The sequence below is a fragment of the Notolepis coatsorum genome (assembly GCF_963971535.1).
Source record: "Notolepis coatsorum genome assembly, chromosome: 14".
NCBI lineage: Eukaryota > Metazoa > Chordata > Actinopteri > Aulopiformes > Paralepididae > Notolepis > Notolepis coatsorum.
Window position 1 is genome coordinate 87,170,018 of NC_140178.1, and position 17,286 is coordinate 87,187,303.

General features: G+C 44.3%; 1 protein-coding gene across 1 annotated transcript in view; it reads right to left on the reverse strand.

Annotated features, from left to right (window-relative positions):
• Nucleotides 1-17,286, reverse strand: part of desi1a (desumoylating isopeptidase 1a) — a 44,561-nt gene that overhangs the window by 19,825 nt on the left and 7,450 nt on the right. Inside the window, exon 4 of the mRNA XM_084329908.1 lies at nucleotides 4,509-4,618. Within this exon, the coding sequence (XP_084186034.1) occupies nucleotides 4,509-4,618 (110 nt within the window). The remainder of the gene's footprint in view (nucleotides 1-4,508; nucleotides 4,619-17,286) is intronic.

A 17,286-nucleotide genomic window follows, 5' to 3' on the forward strand; every position in this document is an offset into this window, starting at 1 on the left:
ACACCTTACTGTAAATTGTACCTAAATTGTACCTCATCCCATTTCTGCTTTGCACTATATAGTATTGTATATTAGTACACTGCATAGAATATTGTATATTATATGGTAACTCAGTTACGTCTATTCTGCATCGAACATTGTACATATGTCTATACTGAACACTGTGACTGAACAACATTTTTTACTTCTAATTTACATACTATACTATGTTATTTCATACGTATCTTGTCTAGCACAGTCTCTGGAGCGTAACAGTAAGAAGCATTTTGTATTCTGTACTTCTGTATGACAACTATTAAAAAAACTTGAAACTTGAAAACTTGAAACCAATACACACACTAATCGAATTTAATCGAATACACATACAATAGAGCAGAACTCCTTTTTGAAGTTCCACTCACCTTGACAATCTGAGGAGGAGGCTCTGAAACTCTGAGGAGGCTCCCTCACTGGGAAGGAGGGTCCGAACTCACAGAAGGCACTTCTCCCTGAGGAGGAGCTTCGTGAGGAGGAGGCTCTGACAACTCCCTGAAACAGATCCATAACATGGAACCTGAACAACTCACGGAAGTCTTACCAATAGAAACACGCTCAGTGACGTACTCTATGGCGGGGGGATTTCCGCGGTGCACACGCCCAATCTTTCAGGGCGTGGGACCAGGAAACTCCCCCCCCCCCCCCCCGCCTACCCTGTAACGTGCCGAAACAGCAACGTGACAGGGTTTTAACCCCTGACCAATCAGAAAAGGGGAGGAAAGGTTTACCAGTTCACCCCTTTACGACCCCTCACCCCTGATTAGAGGTAGGCATAGATTAATTTTTTTAATCTAGATTAATCTATCTGCAATCCTGGATTTAATCTAGATTAATCTAGATTAAAATGGCTAAAAGAAAATAAGAAAAACCTGCCGAAGGCATTCGAAATATGTGTGTTCTACCCAAATAATGACCAGAAGTAAGTCCTTACTTTTTCTTTCCTCCTTATGTTTCTCAGGCCAGGTGGCCCATTACACCATGAGCCCATCTCCCGTTTCCAAAATGCATTACAGACTGTTTGAAAAAGCTGTTTTGCTATGATAATTGGTAATGAAATATCAAAATAATGTTCAATAAGATGTTTAATAAGTTGTTTTATTCAGAAGTTAACACACATAAATAATATTACCAGTACAGTACAGTATCTAGCACACTCTCAGGAGCAAAACAGAAAGAATCATTTCAAACTTGAACTATGTGACATGGCTTGAATCAACTGCTCCAGTGGAGTTGCTCAGTGGCCAATGGTGTCAACTGTGGTTGTACTGGGCAGCTCCCAGGTGTGAATGGAACTGTGTGAATGTGAAGCAGGGCGTTCCTGAAAAAGAGCATCTGTGCTCAGAGAACCTACCCTGGGTAAATAAAGGTAAAAAAAAAAAAAAATGTAAAAGAAAAAAAATGTAAAAAAAGAAAAAAAATAGATTAATGCGTTAATTATATTATCGCGCGATACTAGTATAGCGTTAACGCAGCACGTTAATGCCGTTAACGGCCCAGCTCTACCCCTGATACAATGTAATGACAAAGTAGAGCCATGACCCAGTCATAGCATGCTACATGAAGCATTTAACAGCTTCACATAGCTCCTGTGCTAACCTGCTATCTGATTTTTAGGAAAGGAAAAAACACAGAACAGAGAGGGCCCCTTTAAGAGCCCCGGTACCAGACTTACACATGTGCTTCTGTGGGCCAAAACCTAACCCAGTTGTAGATCTCAACGACACACACAACCCTTCATCACAACAAAAAATGGCAAAAGTACACTCTTACTACAGAGGAACGCCGTTTTTCATAACGAGAGAGACATAAGTCCTTGATTACGTATTGGCCACAGGCCTTGCTAAGCACACATGATAGTGACCAAACAACTTTTTCCCTAGGAAAATAATCGTTTCTCAAGCGGAAGCACAACCCCAGCAGCTTAAGCTGAGGGTTACATCGTATCCCCACAAACACAGTGACACAATATATTGTAAACAACATGTCTGAGAGGAGGGGGGGAAGCCCCAGGGAAACCGGGGGGGGGTCACCCCTCCTACCTTACCCTTGATACGACCAGGTTGAACAGGTACCCCTGTTAATATGTGAACATGCTGTTCATTGTCATCACAGGCTGAGAAAAGGATTCATTCCTCAATCACATGTCACTAAGCATAGCTTCACAGGTTAATTAACCCACTTAGTTGTGAGTTCACCCACGTTACAAACGTTACATGAACACACATGTTCTCATCACAACTAACCAGTTCATTTTTACACATGTAAAAAACAATGCCGATTTTCTATGTAGAGAGAAGCTATTTATTATTACCAGTGACAAGACAATTCACACACAACACGCGTCGTATCCTCAATGTATTGCAGCAACACACGTTTTGGAAAACATCGTTATTACAAAACATTTAGAAGGGAAGGAAAGAAGAAGTGTTTAAAGTCCGGTCAGGACTCCTACCTCCACCCTGAGCGCAGGCTGAGAGGACTGCAACACTGGTTAACGGGACACCGGAGTCGAACCCGGCATCTCCTGCGTTGGTGACGAGGATAATGTCCGCTACGCCACCCAGCCGCCGTTCTCCATGTTGACGAAGTCCTCGCTGGCATGGCACCCGGTGTAGGGTCGACTAACATCCTCTGTCAAAGATGACGTCGTAGTCAGAGTGTTTAAGGCATGTTATACTCACAGTAACGTTCAACAGTGTAGCATTAAGCTAACAGCCGCCCGACTGATAGCAACAAGCTAACGTTTCCTAGCCTAGTGAACACAACGAGCTAGCGCCGCAGCTAACAGCTGACTGGCTAACAGTAGGCCACAAACTAGCACGCAAGCTAAGCAGCTATCACCTGAACTGTACACAACGACATAACAAGCCACACTTCAGACAGGCCGCCGCCTGAAACCCTCCTCATCCTAAGAGAGAAGAGAAAAAGAAATGTCAAACACAGTTTTCAACTGTGATTTACCAGACATACAGCGGAGTCGGCACAATTCCCATTCGGGCTGCAGCCGACTTGAGCATGGAACTACCGATAAAGAAGATCCATACCCACATTTCCTCGTGTTTAGGGTGTACTCTCACATTCATGTGAAAGATGGGGCCTGCACGGGACAGAGAAGCATCCGCTTGTCCAGAGAATCCCGGGTTCAAACCAGGTCTCGGTCGCGGCCCACTAGTTTGACCATCATGGGCGTCAGATCAGGACCCTCCATCCGCCGCCTAAGAGGCCGAGCAGAGGACCCCAATCTGGGGCCGGCCTTCGTAAAATTGTCAGCTAACCCCCATAGCATTAGCAGACAACTGGCGCTCGCAAGCAAAACATTACTCACCCAGCTCGGAAGCAACCAGTTTCTCACAACAGCCGGTGCCTCCCACAGTCCAGCTGTATAACCGGAGGTTCAATACCTATCCAGCCGCAGCAAGGAGGACTGCAGGTGGGGAGTATATCAGCGACGCAAGCCCCTAATATGAAAAAACCGATGGAGGTCAGAATGATCATCATCTTCCAGACACTCCAGTGACGAAGACATTATCGCCGTATTTTCTCGAAAAAAGTGAGAGAGAAAATAAAGATATAACATCAACGTATCTCCTTGTTCTTCTGTTTTCCTTTCTTCAGCTAAATACTTTCTTTCCCACGTCAAGTGATTGGTATACAGGCACTCTCTTGGGGTGAAATTTGAGAAGGAGATGAGTGTGTGGCCCCACCCCTGCTTATGTAGGTAGCAGATGGGGGTGTGGCCAGACGGATGCTGGTATGTAAAGGTGCATTTGTGAAGTTTTTATTCAGTGCACGTCACTGGAATGAGATATGTGCAGATTGACGCTGAGCGGCAGCTAATACGATATAGAACAGCGTTTCACACCTCATCCTCAGTCAAGACAGCACAGCAAGCTGGCCAGTATATCATCTTGACTTGATGATTTGTCAAGAAGAAATGGCTCTCATTCATCTCCTCCTTCTCACCCCCATTATCATCTGCTCACAGATTAGCTGGCCTCCATAATTAATTTATGGTTTAATTATAAATTAAACCATAAACTGTGACTTCAGTGTCCTCCGTGTTACGGCCGTCTTCGTTGTTGTTCATTTGCGCATGCGGGTCAGTTATGGAGCGGGACCAGTTCACACTGGAATCGGATCTTGGCCACATTTAAAGAATTATGTGAACAGCCAAACATAAAAATCGGTTCTGAGCAATAAATCGGAATTGAGCTCTAAGGCTTGCAGTGTGAACGTAGCCTTTGTGTGTGTGTGTGTGTGTGTGTGTGTGTGTGTGTGTGTGTGTGTGTGTGTGTGTGTGTGTGTGTGTGTGTGTGTGTGTGTGTGTGTGTGTGTGTGTGTGTGTGTGTGTGTGTGTGTGTGTGTGTGTGTGTGTGTGTGTGTGTGTGTGTGTGTGTGTGTGTGTGTGTGTGTGTGTGTGTGTGTGTGCGCGCGTGCGTGCGTGCGTGCGTGCGTGCGTGTGTGTAATTCACCTGTATGTGCTTTCTCCCAGGGAGGAAAGGTAATCCATAAAGATCTCCTCAGACAGCTCTGTGTCTCCCAACTCCACCACTGTATCTGGAGGGCCAAGCATCGTCCCACCCTGACACACACACACACACACACACACACACACACACACACACACACACACACACACACACATACATACACAAATTATAAAACCTTTACAAAAAAAGTCAAATCATGTCAGACTACCGAATAGCGTTCAAGAATCAGTGGTGTTTCAATATGCAACAGTCCAATTACTGAAGTGGGTAGGAACGGGCGGAACCGTTATGACAAAAATCCATAATCACAATCATTTTTGGTCAATATTGAGAGCACAATTATTTTCTTTTTAAAACTTAAAATACGAGCCTGGCTCAAAGGCTCGACGTAGCTCAAAAACATGACCTGGCTTAAAAACATGACCTGGCTTAAAAACATGACCTGGCTTAAAGAACTGCACCCTGAGAGATGGAACTGCACCCTGAGAGGGAGGTTTGCCCTGGGTGGGAGGTTCAAAGGGTCAAAGTGGGTATAAAACAGGAGGGAAGACTGTCAAGTTTTAAACTGTGGATACCAAACAGAGAAGGTAAAGACGACTTTGAACTGTTGAACAGTAATCCAGAACTATTTTATTGCACTGCACTATTGCACTATTTTACTCTGTCTATTTTATCTTACTCTTTTTATTATCGTCTATTTAAAACTGAAACAAACCATAAACAAGGTGGCCTGTTGGGATGTTAGATCATAATGTAAAAAACTGTGATTTTATATGTCTGCACTTTATGTGCTCATTTTATGCCTGTCTTTGTTCTGTTGTGAAGCACTTTGAGCTGCAGTTTCTGTATGAAAGGTGCTATACAAATAAAGTTTATTATTATTATTAAAAACATGACCTGGCTAAAAGTCGATTATCTTGTTTTCGTAATCATTGGATGACAAAATGGTAATTGAAAATAACATGTGATTAATTGCCCATCAGCCCTAGTGGGAACTCCACCACACACTACATGAATTATTCAGGAGCACACGAATCAATTGACCTCCAATAGGCCAATGGCTGTTGACGAGGTAGGACGTTTATTTATTGCTTCACTGAACCGATTTCTAACGATTTCCCACCGAGTACCAATGGTCCATTGATTATTAAGAGGCTAGAATGTGAGCTATGCTGTTTAATGTCTGTTGGTCATTGACTAAGGTCTAAGGAGGATCCATAATAGAAATCCAAAAGGCCAACAGTCATCGTAAACCAGTAGGAATAGAAGTAAGAACCAGGGACAGTTCTTCAGATACAGGAGGAGGAGCAGGTAAGGTTCAAATTCTGATCAAGTAAATCAATGAAACAGCAGACAGTCACACATACGCACACACACTATGACAAATACAAACATATAAACAGTGGCGACAGTGGCTCGGGAGGTAGAGCAGTCGTCTGGCAATCCAGAGGTTCCCGGTTCGATTCCCGCTCCTCCCGGGCAGCGTGTCGATGTGTCATTGAGCAAGACACTTACCCCCTAATTGCTCCCGATGAGCAGGTTGGCACCTTGCATGGTTGCCTCCGCCGTCGGTGTGTGAATGTGTGAGTGAATGGGTAAAATGTGAGTAACAAATTGTAAAGCGCTTTGGATAAAAGCGCTATATAAAAAAGCAGCCATTTACCATTTAACCTTTCCTACTGGGCCACAGGCCCCACCATTATTTGCAGCTATCCGGTTGCAATCTCCACATCCAAGACCTTCTGTTCTGTTTGTAATTTGTTTTAATTTTACTGCAACACAGCAGTGTCAACAGCACACTCATATTTGCTTGTTATACAATCAATCAATCAAATGTATTTGTATAGCACGTTTAAACATGACGCTTGTCAACCAAAGTGCTTCACATAGCTAAGCTAAGTACAAAGAAAAGTATAAAATAAACAGAAAAATAAAATAAAATCAACGGATAGACAAAGGAAAAACAGAACAACACGTCAACAAGTACGGCAAGAGTCAAAGTGATATTTGACAGTATTTAATTTCCCAATACAAATTACAATGTGATTTGACATCTTTTTTTTAAATTGTATTATTATTTTTTATGTTTTTATCTTGTAACACGATTATCAAGGTGGCATTTCATTATATTATATATGAATACAAAATGTATTCTTTATTATTTTGTTTATTAGCAAAGGATCCCCATTAGCTGACGCCAAGACGTCAACTAGTCTTCCTGGGGTCCGAGACAACATTAAAACATTACAACATATACATTGCAATTAAAACATAATACAATTAAAACATAGCAAGACATACCAACCAAGGAAACACAACATAGCAAGACGTACCAACCGAGGAAACACAACAACATTAACACACAAACAAATTATATCTAAATATATACATCAACGGTAACATATTGCATAACTCAATATTATATATTGGCTCACATGTAAGATTTTAATTTATTTTTGAAGCTTGCTACATCTCTTATGTCACGTATGTCACTTGGAAGATAATTCCATGCCCTGATAGCCCTATATAAAACTGTTCTTTGCATACTTTTAGTATTTGCATGGGGTAGAATAATCTGCCCTCTACTTGCCCCTCTGGTAAAATGCATGTGCACATTTGAGCTGTAAATTATTTTATCCGTGATATATTTAGGACTGTGGGTTGTGATCACTTTATGAAAACAAATTAATAAGTCTTTTCTCAACACTCCACCAACTAAGACGTTCATGCATTTGAATTGAACAACACTAGTCCTATATGAACAACCAAGAACGAGTCTTGCTGCCTTATTTTGTACCACTTGTAACCTATTTAGCAACTGTTTTGAAGCAGAAGCCCACACTACAGAACAGTAATCCAAGTGGCACAAAATCAAAGCACAAACAATCTGATTAAACAATGCAAATGGAAGGAATGGTGCACATTTCCTGGCAGTAGCAACAGCTCTACCCATTTTAAAAACAGTTTTGTTTATGTGATCAGACCATGATGAAGTACTATCAAGGCCTAGAAACTTAGTTTTTTCAACCTGCTGTATAGGTTGACCGTACGGTTATGTATATAACCATAGTTATATGAGTATAGTGACGCTCTGCGTCATACTGTAATACTCTTCCATATCAGTATTAGCACTGAATAAATTTTCACATGCACCTTTACACACCTCATCTGCCTGGCCACACCCCCATCCGCTCCTCTACATAAGCAGGGGTGTGGCCATACTAACAGCTCCTTCCCAAGTCTTTCACCACAAAGGCAAGACCACGGGGTCCTCAGTGAGTCCGACGCAGAGCGTCACTATACTCATATAACTATGGTTATATACCTAATGGAGGACGGGAGGGTATCGGATCCGACTGTGCGAAGAGGAGATTAGCAACTCAACGCACAGGGTGAACAGACCGTGGGACTTACCCACGACTACACAAACGCGCAACCCACATGCCACTAGGAAACGAACGGGAGGAACAAAACCCCTGTTACAACCCCTAACATCACGGGGTCAAGAGCAAAAGCCCAACCCTGTGGCAAGGCCGTAGCAGCGGAGCGCGAAGGAGGACCCAGACCCAGGAAGAGACTGGACCCCCCCGGAAAAGGGGGCCTGGGCCCTCATGCATCAACGTGTTCTACGCACAGATCTGTGCGTAACCCGTGCGTACGATCATTTCTAAGCAAAGAGTGGGATTCATCAACTTCAACTTGAACTTGACTTCGTGCTTACATCTACGCACATTTCGGACCTGGCGTACCTCGCGCCCAGTGGTAGAATATATTATTACAACAAGGAAATGAGCTTCTGTGCATAATAACACTGGATGTTCTATGAACCGTAGTTCATTATAGTTCATTGTAAAATAGCAACAGTAGTGTAATTATGGTCAAAACCCTATAAATAGCATTTGGAATAATAGATCTTTCTCTCAGAATGAATGCAGCATGTCATATATGTTACGATGAATTGAAAATGGGGGACCCTGATGTAAACAAGACGAAAGTCTTTCTCTGGTCTGCATCCCCTTAACAATTGTATGTATTGAGCTGTACTGTACTGTACCCATTCTGCAATCTGTTAATAAAGTTCTCATTCATTCATTCATTCATGGTTTATATAGCGTTATTGGAATATACGGGGTGTAGGCTACTGACTGACTGCGCTCCGCGTAGCTTGATTGATTGATTGATTGAAAAGTTTATTAACAGATTGCAGAATGGGTACAGTACAGTACAGCTCAGTACATACAATTGTTAATTGGGGATGCAGACCAACTTTCGTCCTGTTTACATCAGGGTCCCCCATTTTCAATTCATCATAAATCATAAAGCTCAACTCGTTATTATTTTGCGCACAGACCGCCGAAACACGGGAACGTTTTGATTATATTTAAAAGGCTTTACGTTAAACGAAACAAGTGGAATTTCGAAGCTGTAAGCAGAATAAGTCATATGAATATAGTGTTCTTCCCCCTTTTTACTGTACAAGAAAGAATAGAAAACGCATTGCAATGACACCATGCAGATAGTGGACAGACTATATGATGGAATTCAAGTTCATGTATTGAAAGGCAGGATACATCATACATGCAGTGAGATTCATTGTTCTTGTATATGCTCTCGTATTATATTGTTTATATAGGCTACCCAATACTGACATCAAAATAGATTGTAGTAGTATGCCTCTAGAAATCATGCAGCAGGTAGAAAATTGACGGGAGATCCATCGCGATTTGGAATAGAATTGAGGAGAACTTTAATCCGTGGGTATTAATCAAACAACACGGGAAAAGGCAGTCATATTCCAGCGCGGTCTTTATTAGCCGACAACAAAATAGATGCCTCTAAAAATCATATAGCCAATCGAACACAACTAATAAAGGCATTCATATTGTACAGCACGGTTATAATGACACACAACACAACCAACGCCAAACAGTGGTCAACGAACGGTCTTTATTAGTATTTTGAGCTGTCCAGGCAGAATTGCAGCAATGGTCTTAGGGAGCCGTTGATATCTGACATCACCGTTTACAAATCCGCCTTTTATTTATCCACCTCCGTTACGAGGACCTCCACCTCGGTGTCTGTGTAGTTTCTCTTTTTCGTTCGCTTTGCCATCCTCCAACATTCCACGCACAGGGATTCCCTCATGGTATTTGAAGGGGAGGGCCTGACCATATTTGGTTGGTCGGGGCGGTTTTGGTATGCAAATACGTGAAAGCGTGCACGAGCTGCGGCGCAGGGCCAAGGTGGGATTCATCATGACAGGTGTGCGTAGAGCCTGCTTACCAGTGGCGGTTGGAATGCCCCACGGGCCCTGAGGCGAGATTGACAGCTCTTGACAGCTCGGGCCAGCTCGGGCCCCCCCCCCCCCCCCCCCCCCCCCCCCCCCGACCAACACCACCAGACCGGGCACCGGGACATCCCTCCCTCCTCCCACGTGTGCGCCTTTTATAGATGATTCATTTGTATCGCAACGGAGTCACGGATCTAGTCGTGCCACGTAGCATTATGTAGACAAAATTCATATAGAATAAACAAGTCTAAAACAAAGACTTTTAAACGAAGTTTAGCCTATTAAATCATTTTATAAGCATTCGTTTATTTGCGGTCTGTGTGAGAACTGAAGCAACCACCATCTGCCTGACAGCGTGGGGACAGAGAGAGGAGAGGAGAGGAGAGAGGAGAGGAGAGGAGAGGAGAGGAGAGGAGAGGAGAGGAGAGGAGAGGAGAGGAGAGAGGAGAGGAGAGGAGAGGAGAGGAGAGGAGAGGAGAGGAGGAGGAGGAGGAGAGGAGAGGAGAGGGGAGGGCTGGGCTGGGCTGGTGTTCTGCAGATTGTTGCTTCAGTGTTATCACGCAGACCACAAATAAACGAACGCTTATAAAATGATTTAATAGGCTAAACTTCGTTTAAAAGTCTTTGTTTTAGACTTGTTTATTCTATTTGAATTTATTCGACATAATGCTACGTGGCACGACTAGATCCATGACTCCGTTGCGATACAAATAAATTATCTATAAAAGTGCCCTATCTTTTAAATCCATCCACTGCTGTGGCGAGCCTGGGGCGAGCCTTTATCGCTACCGGGAAAACATAGGGGGAACATAGGGGGCCCGGAGAACATAGAACCCTTTTGGAACATGGGAAACATAGGGGGCCCGGGGAACATAGGACCCGGGCCCCGGGGCATGGCGCAATGCAGTCTGTCATCCAGTCCCACGAACGAACGGCAACTCCATTCAGTCCCGGGCCGGGCCCGGGCCCTAGACCCCCCGCGGGCCATAAGGCGGCTGCCTCAGTCGCCTCGCCTATATATCCGCGGCTGCTGCTTACGCACGTGTGATGAATGCCGACTTCCCTGTGCGTGCGCTAGTTCTAAATTCCGTGCTTACGTGTGGAAGTAGGTCAAGGTCAAAGTCCACGTTGATGAATGAGGGCCCTGGAGAGGCCAACGACGCCGCAGCATCGAGACCCCACCAGGCGGTCACTAGTGACACCACCCCCCACATCGCCAGCGTATTCTGACAGGGCCCATCCAAGAGCAGGCCCTTCCCCCCTACAGCACGCCGCCCCGAAGCACTCAAGAGGCTACACCCACAGCGGGACCAGGCAGCGCACCGGGAAGACAACCCCCAAAAGAGGTCGATCCCTCAATCCAGGCAACAAGCCACTCGACCTGAGCCTGGAGCACTGCGGACTAGACAGGCGCCAAAGGGGTCTGCTGAAAACAGCACCCCGGCGGAAGGGCCGTATGCTGGCATGCTGTGCACCATGTCGCAGCCTCCACAAAACAAACTCGACTCTCTAGAGGGGCCGAGGCAGAGAAGGCTGACATGATTGGCAGACGTCATGAAAGGTGCGGGGGCACACTCACAGGTAGACAGGGCCAAACCCGGCCTACCCCGAGAGTTGACTCCGCTACCAACACACCAGGGAACCAACCACCCCCATGGTTCTAACATGAGGCGGTTGTTCCTATAACCCCCCAAGGAAAAACTCCAAAACACAACTGCGGGTATACACTGGCTATACCGCAGTACAAGTGTTTCAATTTTCAAGAAGGGGTTAACCCAGGCCAACAGGTCAACGAAAAATATTTCGAACCCGGGCCCGGCGGACCGGGACGTACACAGGGATGCCAGAGGAGTTCTACAAGGACCACCTCAAAAGCCCCCTCCCAGCCCCGCCTAAGCAGGAGAAGAGAGGGGCGAAAAAGAATGGAGAAGGACCAGGCTCCTTCAGCACAGCGCAAGGTACAACACAACATGGATTTTTAGTGCTAATACTGATATGGAAGAGTATTACAGTATGACGCAGAGCGGAGCTATACGATATATAACTGCAATTTGTAGAACCAATGTAGGTTTACGTGCCAATCTTTGATTGGTCCCAAAAAGCATACAAACAGTTTTTAATATGGTAAGCACCAGCTTATTTGTTTATAAAATGTCCAATTCACCAGCCAAAACCTGATTAAGCTCAGAGTTTGTAGCTGCAGCATAATAAAGGGTTGAATCATCAGCATATAAAGTCAGACTAGCCTGATTGTTGTAGCCAATTTAATGATTTTCTGACGTTTGTTATTGTCTGAAGGCACCGTGTCACCATGAAAGTGTTGACCAATTATCTGGCAGTGGGCACAGGAGGCGGGGCTCATGTGCGCTCAGGTGCAGTCTATATGTATGTGTTCACAGGTGTGCAGCGGCAGGGAAATTGGGTAATTATCACAGGGAAGCCACACTATCTTTTTACCGTGCTCGTTTGTTTTGTTTTCAGTTATATTGAGTAACTTTTTGGGTTTATTTTGTATGCTTATATTTGTCCACACTGCAAGTAAGAATAAAACCTCTCAACAGTACTCAAGAAGAAAACATCATTTTATTATCAACAAGCATCACGCATTGGAAAGAGCTTCACCCAGTATTCCCTCACTGGCATCTTTTCTTGTTAGGTTGCCCTTACACAAGTAAAAAGATAAGCTTCTAAACAAGATTGTTTTCGAAGACAGACAGATACGGAAGGAGTCAAGGAGCAGCGCCCCTTTCATTGACGTTTCTGCCGATTCAACCACGATATCAACATGCACGCAGCACAACGCGGAACAACACATCAAAGAAGTTACGGTGAGACGGATTCATGAATGAATGGAATAAAGTTGTGGAAGGAGTGGCCTCGCGCAACTGGATAAAGGCAAATCCTACCAAGAATTCTAAATAAAACCTCCGCCTATGGCTTGACATTGTAGACATGAGTAGCGTGGGGAATCAGGAAATTAACGTTGAAATGGATGCAGCTGTCAATCAAGATGAAACAGAAAATGAACTTGGCAAAAGGCTTTCTAAGCCCACATTTAAAGCTTTGGAAACAAAGATCATGTTGTTGCATAAAGAAAGGAACATTGGACTGAAACAATTGTGTAAAATGGCTAAAGAATTGGATCAAATGATGTGCTCAAATGAAAATATTTCCGTCATGCAAATTAAGCACGACACATTGTGGAAGTTGTTTGGTGACGGGTGCATGAATCACTAAAACCTCTATTGCCCGACGACGAAATGTCTAAACAAACAGAATGGTTTCAAGGTCACATGCACAATGTTAATCAAATCATTGACAAAATGGAGAAATGGGTGCGTGCTAACAGGGAGCAGTGCATGCCCACACAAGTTGATGACAATGGTTACGAATTCAGTGGTGTGCCCAATGCAACTGAGGTTGTGGTTGACCCAAAGAACAATGCTGTGTCGAGTACAAATGAGGTTCTGAATAACAACGGTTCAAATAACAATGCTGTGTCATACACAAACGAGGGTCTTGATAATGACGGTTCAAATTTCAACTTTGTGTCAAATAGAAACGAGGAGGTGGATAGTATTGGGCCAGATGACAGTGTTTCCAATACGGGTAAATCAAGGGTGTCACGTGGTAGTTCTACTCGACACTCAATGTCATCAAACATTTCTGCATCCATCTTGGCACAGGCCGAGGTGACGGCACTCGTGGTATTGGAAATGACGTTAAAAGAAAGTCATGAAATGGAAGCTCACGAGGCACAAATAAGGGAAAAAAGACAGTTGCTTCAAATACAAAGTCAAATTGCTGCTCAGACAGCTAAGGTGAATGTTCTCAGGAACAGAAGGTCTGACATTGAAAGCAGAGTTACAGATGGAATGAACTCTTATGCGTCAAAAGAAAAGGCTGCTCTCAACCCCTCTGCTGTACAATTCATTCCATCAATGTCAGATTGTCATGTCAGCTATCCACCAACAGGAGGGAGTGGACCTGCAATGGCAATTGATGCACAGCCAATGGATTCAACACAGCAATACAGGTTTCTACCAACAGGAGGCAGCAAACCTGCAAGACCAACTCAATCACACCAAAAGCCATACAAGCAGCTCAGTACTGTAGCCACCCGGCACAAGGAAATCATTTCTCAAGGAACCAAAACAAAACCAAGTGCTCTCACTGCAAGCATGCCACAACGATCTCAACACCTACGTCATGCTGTATATTCACCGCAGCAACCCATTCAAAGCAGTGAGGATCAAGGCAATATCTTCACGATCATGCAGAAGCAAAATGACATTACAGCATTACTTGTGCAACAGCAAGTTTCCTTATCACTACCCCCCAGGGATATACCGATCTTTGATGGAAACCCTTTTGAGTACAACACATTCATTAGAGCCTTTGAACATGGAGTGGAAGGAAAGGCTGTTAACAGTGTGGACTGCTTGTACTACCTGGAGCAGTACACTAGAGGGCAACCTAAAGAGCTGGTAAAGAGCTGTCAACATATGCCATCCGACAGGGGGTATCAAAAGGCTAGAACACTTCTGCATGAACGTTTTGGAAATGAGCAGAAAATAGCCACTGCATATATGGAGAGAGCGTTTGGATGGGTACCTGTAAAATCAGAGGATATCAAGGCCTTACAAGCATTTTCGGTATTTCTACGCATCTGCTGTAATGCCATGGAAGACATCAGCTACATGTCTGAAATGAACATGCCATCAAACCTACGGGCAATAATCATGAAGCTACCTTACAAACTCAGAGACAGATGGAGAAACATTGCTTTTGAATACCAGGAGAGACACCATCGTCAAGCAGGTTTCAGTGAAGTTGTCACCTTCATTGAAAGACAAGTGTCTATTGCATCTGACCCACTGTACAGGGACATTCTAGACACTGTTGTCTCAATGTCAAAGTTAAAGATTGGAAACAAAACTTCACAAGGACGCCTGCAGGAGAGAGGAAGCAGTTTTGCTACATTTGTGGCACCTGTTGAGTTTGACAATCAAGAGGAGAGAGACAAACCAATAAGAGAATCCTGCCTGCTATGTGAAGAGGGCCACAGTTTGGAAACATGTTCTAAGATGGAGAAAAAGCGGCATGGTGAAAAAATAGACTTTCTAAAAAGAAAGGGCGCTTGCTTTGGATGTCTATATGTCGGGCACATAAGTTCACAGTGCCATAGTAGGCTGTTTTGTAAAATATGTAACCTAAGACATCCTACCATTCTACATATTTATGAAAGGGAATGGAAAGAACTAAGATCACGACAAGATGACACACGAGATGAAAACAGAATGAGTCAAGTCACCACTCCCAAAACTTGTGGTCACATAGGGGCCGGAGCACAGAATTGCGTCTTGTCTATTGTGCCTGTCAAGATCAAGGCAAAGAAAGGCAACACAGTCTTAGAAACGTATGCATTCTTAGATCCCGGCAGTTCATCCACTTTCTGCTCTGAGCAACTCATGAGGAAGCTCAACGTGACAGGAAGGAGCACTAGATTCTTAATGAAAACGATGAACCAAGAAAACTTCGTCAACAGTCACGTCATCTCGGGACTAGAGGTTGCGGCACTAAACAGTGACACCTACATTGAGTTGCCTGATGTGTACACTCAACACAAGATGCCTGTGACTCGCAATAACATCCCGCGACAAAAGGACTTGTATGCTTGGCCATATTTAAACACTGTGGAAATTCCTGCTATTGACGCTGACGTGGAGTTGTTAATTGGAACTAACACTCCAGACGCAATGGAGCCATGGGAGGTGATAAACAGCAGGAGTAGAGGACCTTACGCTGTTAGAACCCTTTTGGGATGGGTTGTCAACGGACCATTGAGAGGAGGCAATGAGAGTGGGATTAGCTGCCCCACAGTCACAGCCAACCGCATCTCCATTTCTCAGAAAGATAAGTCAAAGGAGCGGCTTTCAAAAATGGAACCTGAGGACGAGGACTGGTCTTCTGGGAAAGAGCTGCAGAGAACGGCGAAGAAGGAGAAAATTAAGAAAGTTAAAGAATCAGCCAAGAAGGAAAGGACCCTCAAAGAGAGAGACGAGCTCAAGGAGGAGAAACCTAAGGCTCACAAAGAGGAGAAAAGGTCCAAGGAGATGTCCTCCTTAAAGGCTGACAGGAAAAGTGAACAGAACGAGGAGAAACATCTGCAGATGGACAAGGAGAAGAACACCAGGGAGGAGAATGAGAAATCTAAAAATGAAAAGGCACCAAAGGGGGAGCCGAAACATGAAGGTTACGACGTCGACAACCGTTTCCTGAACATGGAAGATACCAAGCTCAGTGCCTCCGATGACCACCACGACAGGTGGGCCTCAGACCCCTTCTTTGATTCCTGCCTCTACAGGGACGATAGTTGGGACGGTCCTGTGAAGGAGTACAAGGAATGCAAATCCCACACACGCCGTGTAGCTAAGTTAAGTGATTCTCCAGGCCTCTCTGACTCCCATAGGAAAGACTCAACACCTGATCAGGATGAACTGAACCACTTCCCAACAGAAAAAACAAAAGAGAAAGACCATAAAGAGAAGAAGGAGGAAAAAGGGCATATTTGACATGGCTAAAGAGAGGAAGGACTCCCTGGAGAAACACAACAAAGGCAAGAGACTCTGTGGATGCTACAAGGAACACAAGGAATGTAAAGACAATGTCAATTGACTCTAATTAGGAAAAGAAAAGGAAACAGGAGCTGTCGGACAAGAGGGATGCCAGCGAGAAAAAGACAAAGACAACGGTGGCCAAAGAACAAGATGAGCTTTTCATAGGAGACGTTTCCATGGTAGCGGACTCTAATACGCCTCGTGGATCCTGTCAGACATGGACTTGTGCAGTTTGAATGTCCGGATCAAGTACAACGTCCTGGAGCAAACCATCGCAAAGACCTATCTTCTATTGGACGCTGAATAGACTGTAGCCAATTTTCTATTACTGGGGTTACCAACCCTACTGGATTACATGAACTTTATGAACTACATGAACTTTGAACTATCACCAAGATCTGTCTTCTTTTGGAAGCTAATTAGATTAGTATCCGTTTTCCTTCGGACTACATGAACTTCAAATTAAATATCAACGTGGACTACGCACTTGGCTACAATCACTTGCATGCATTGAATTGTTACATGTTTATATAGTATCAATTGGGGGCCGGGGTGTTGTAGCCAATTTAATGATTTTCTGACGTTTGTTATTGTCTGAAGGCACCGTGTCACCATGAAAGTGTTGACCAATTAGCTGGCAGTGGGCACAGGAGGCGGGGCTCATGTGCGCTCAGGTGCAGTCTATATGTATGTGTTCACAGGTGTGCAGCGGCAGGGAAATTGGGTAATTATCACAGGGAAGCCACACTATCTTTTTACCGTGCTCGTTTGTTTTGTTTTCAGTTATATTGAGTCACTTTTTGGGTTTATTTTGTATGCTTATATTTGTCCACACTGCAAGTAAGAAGGA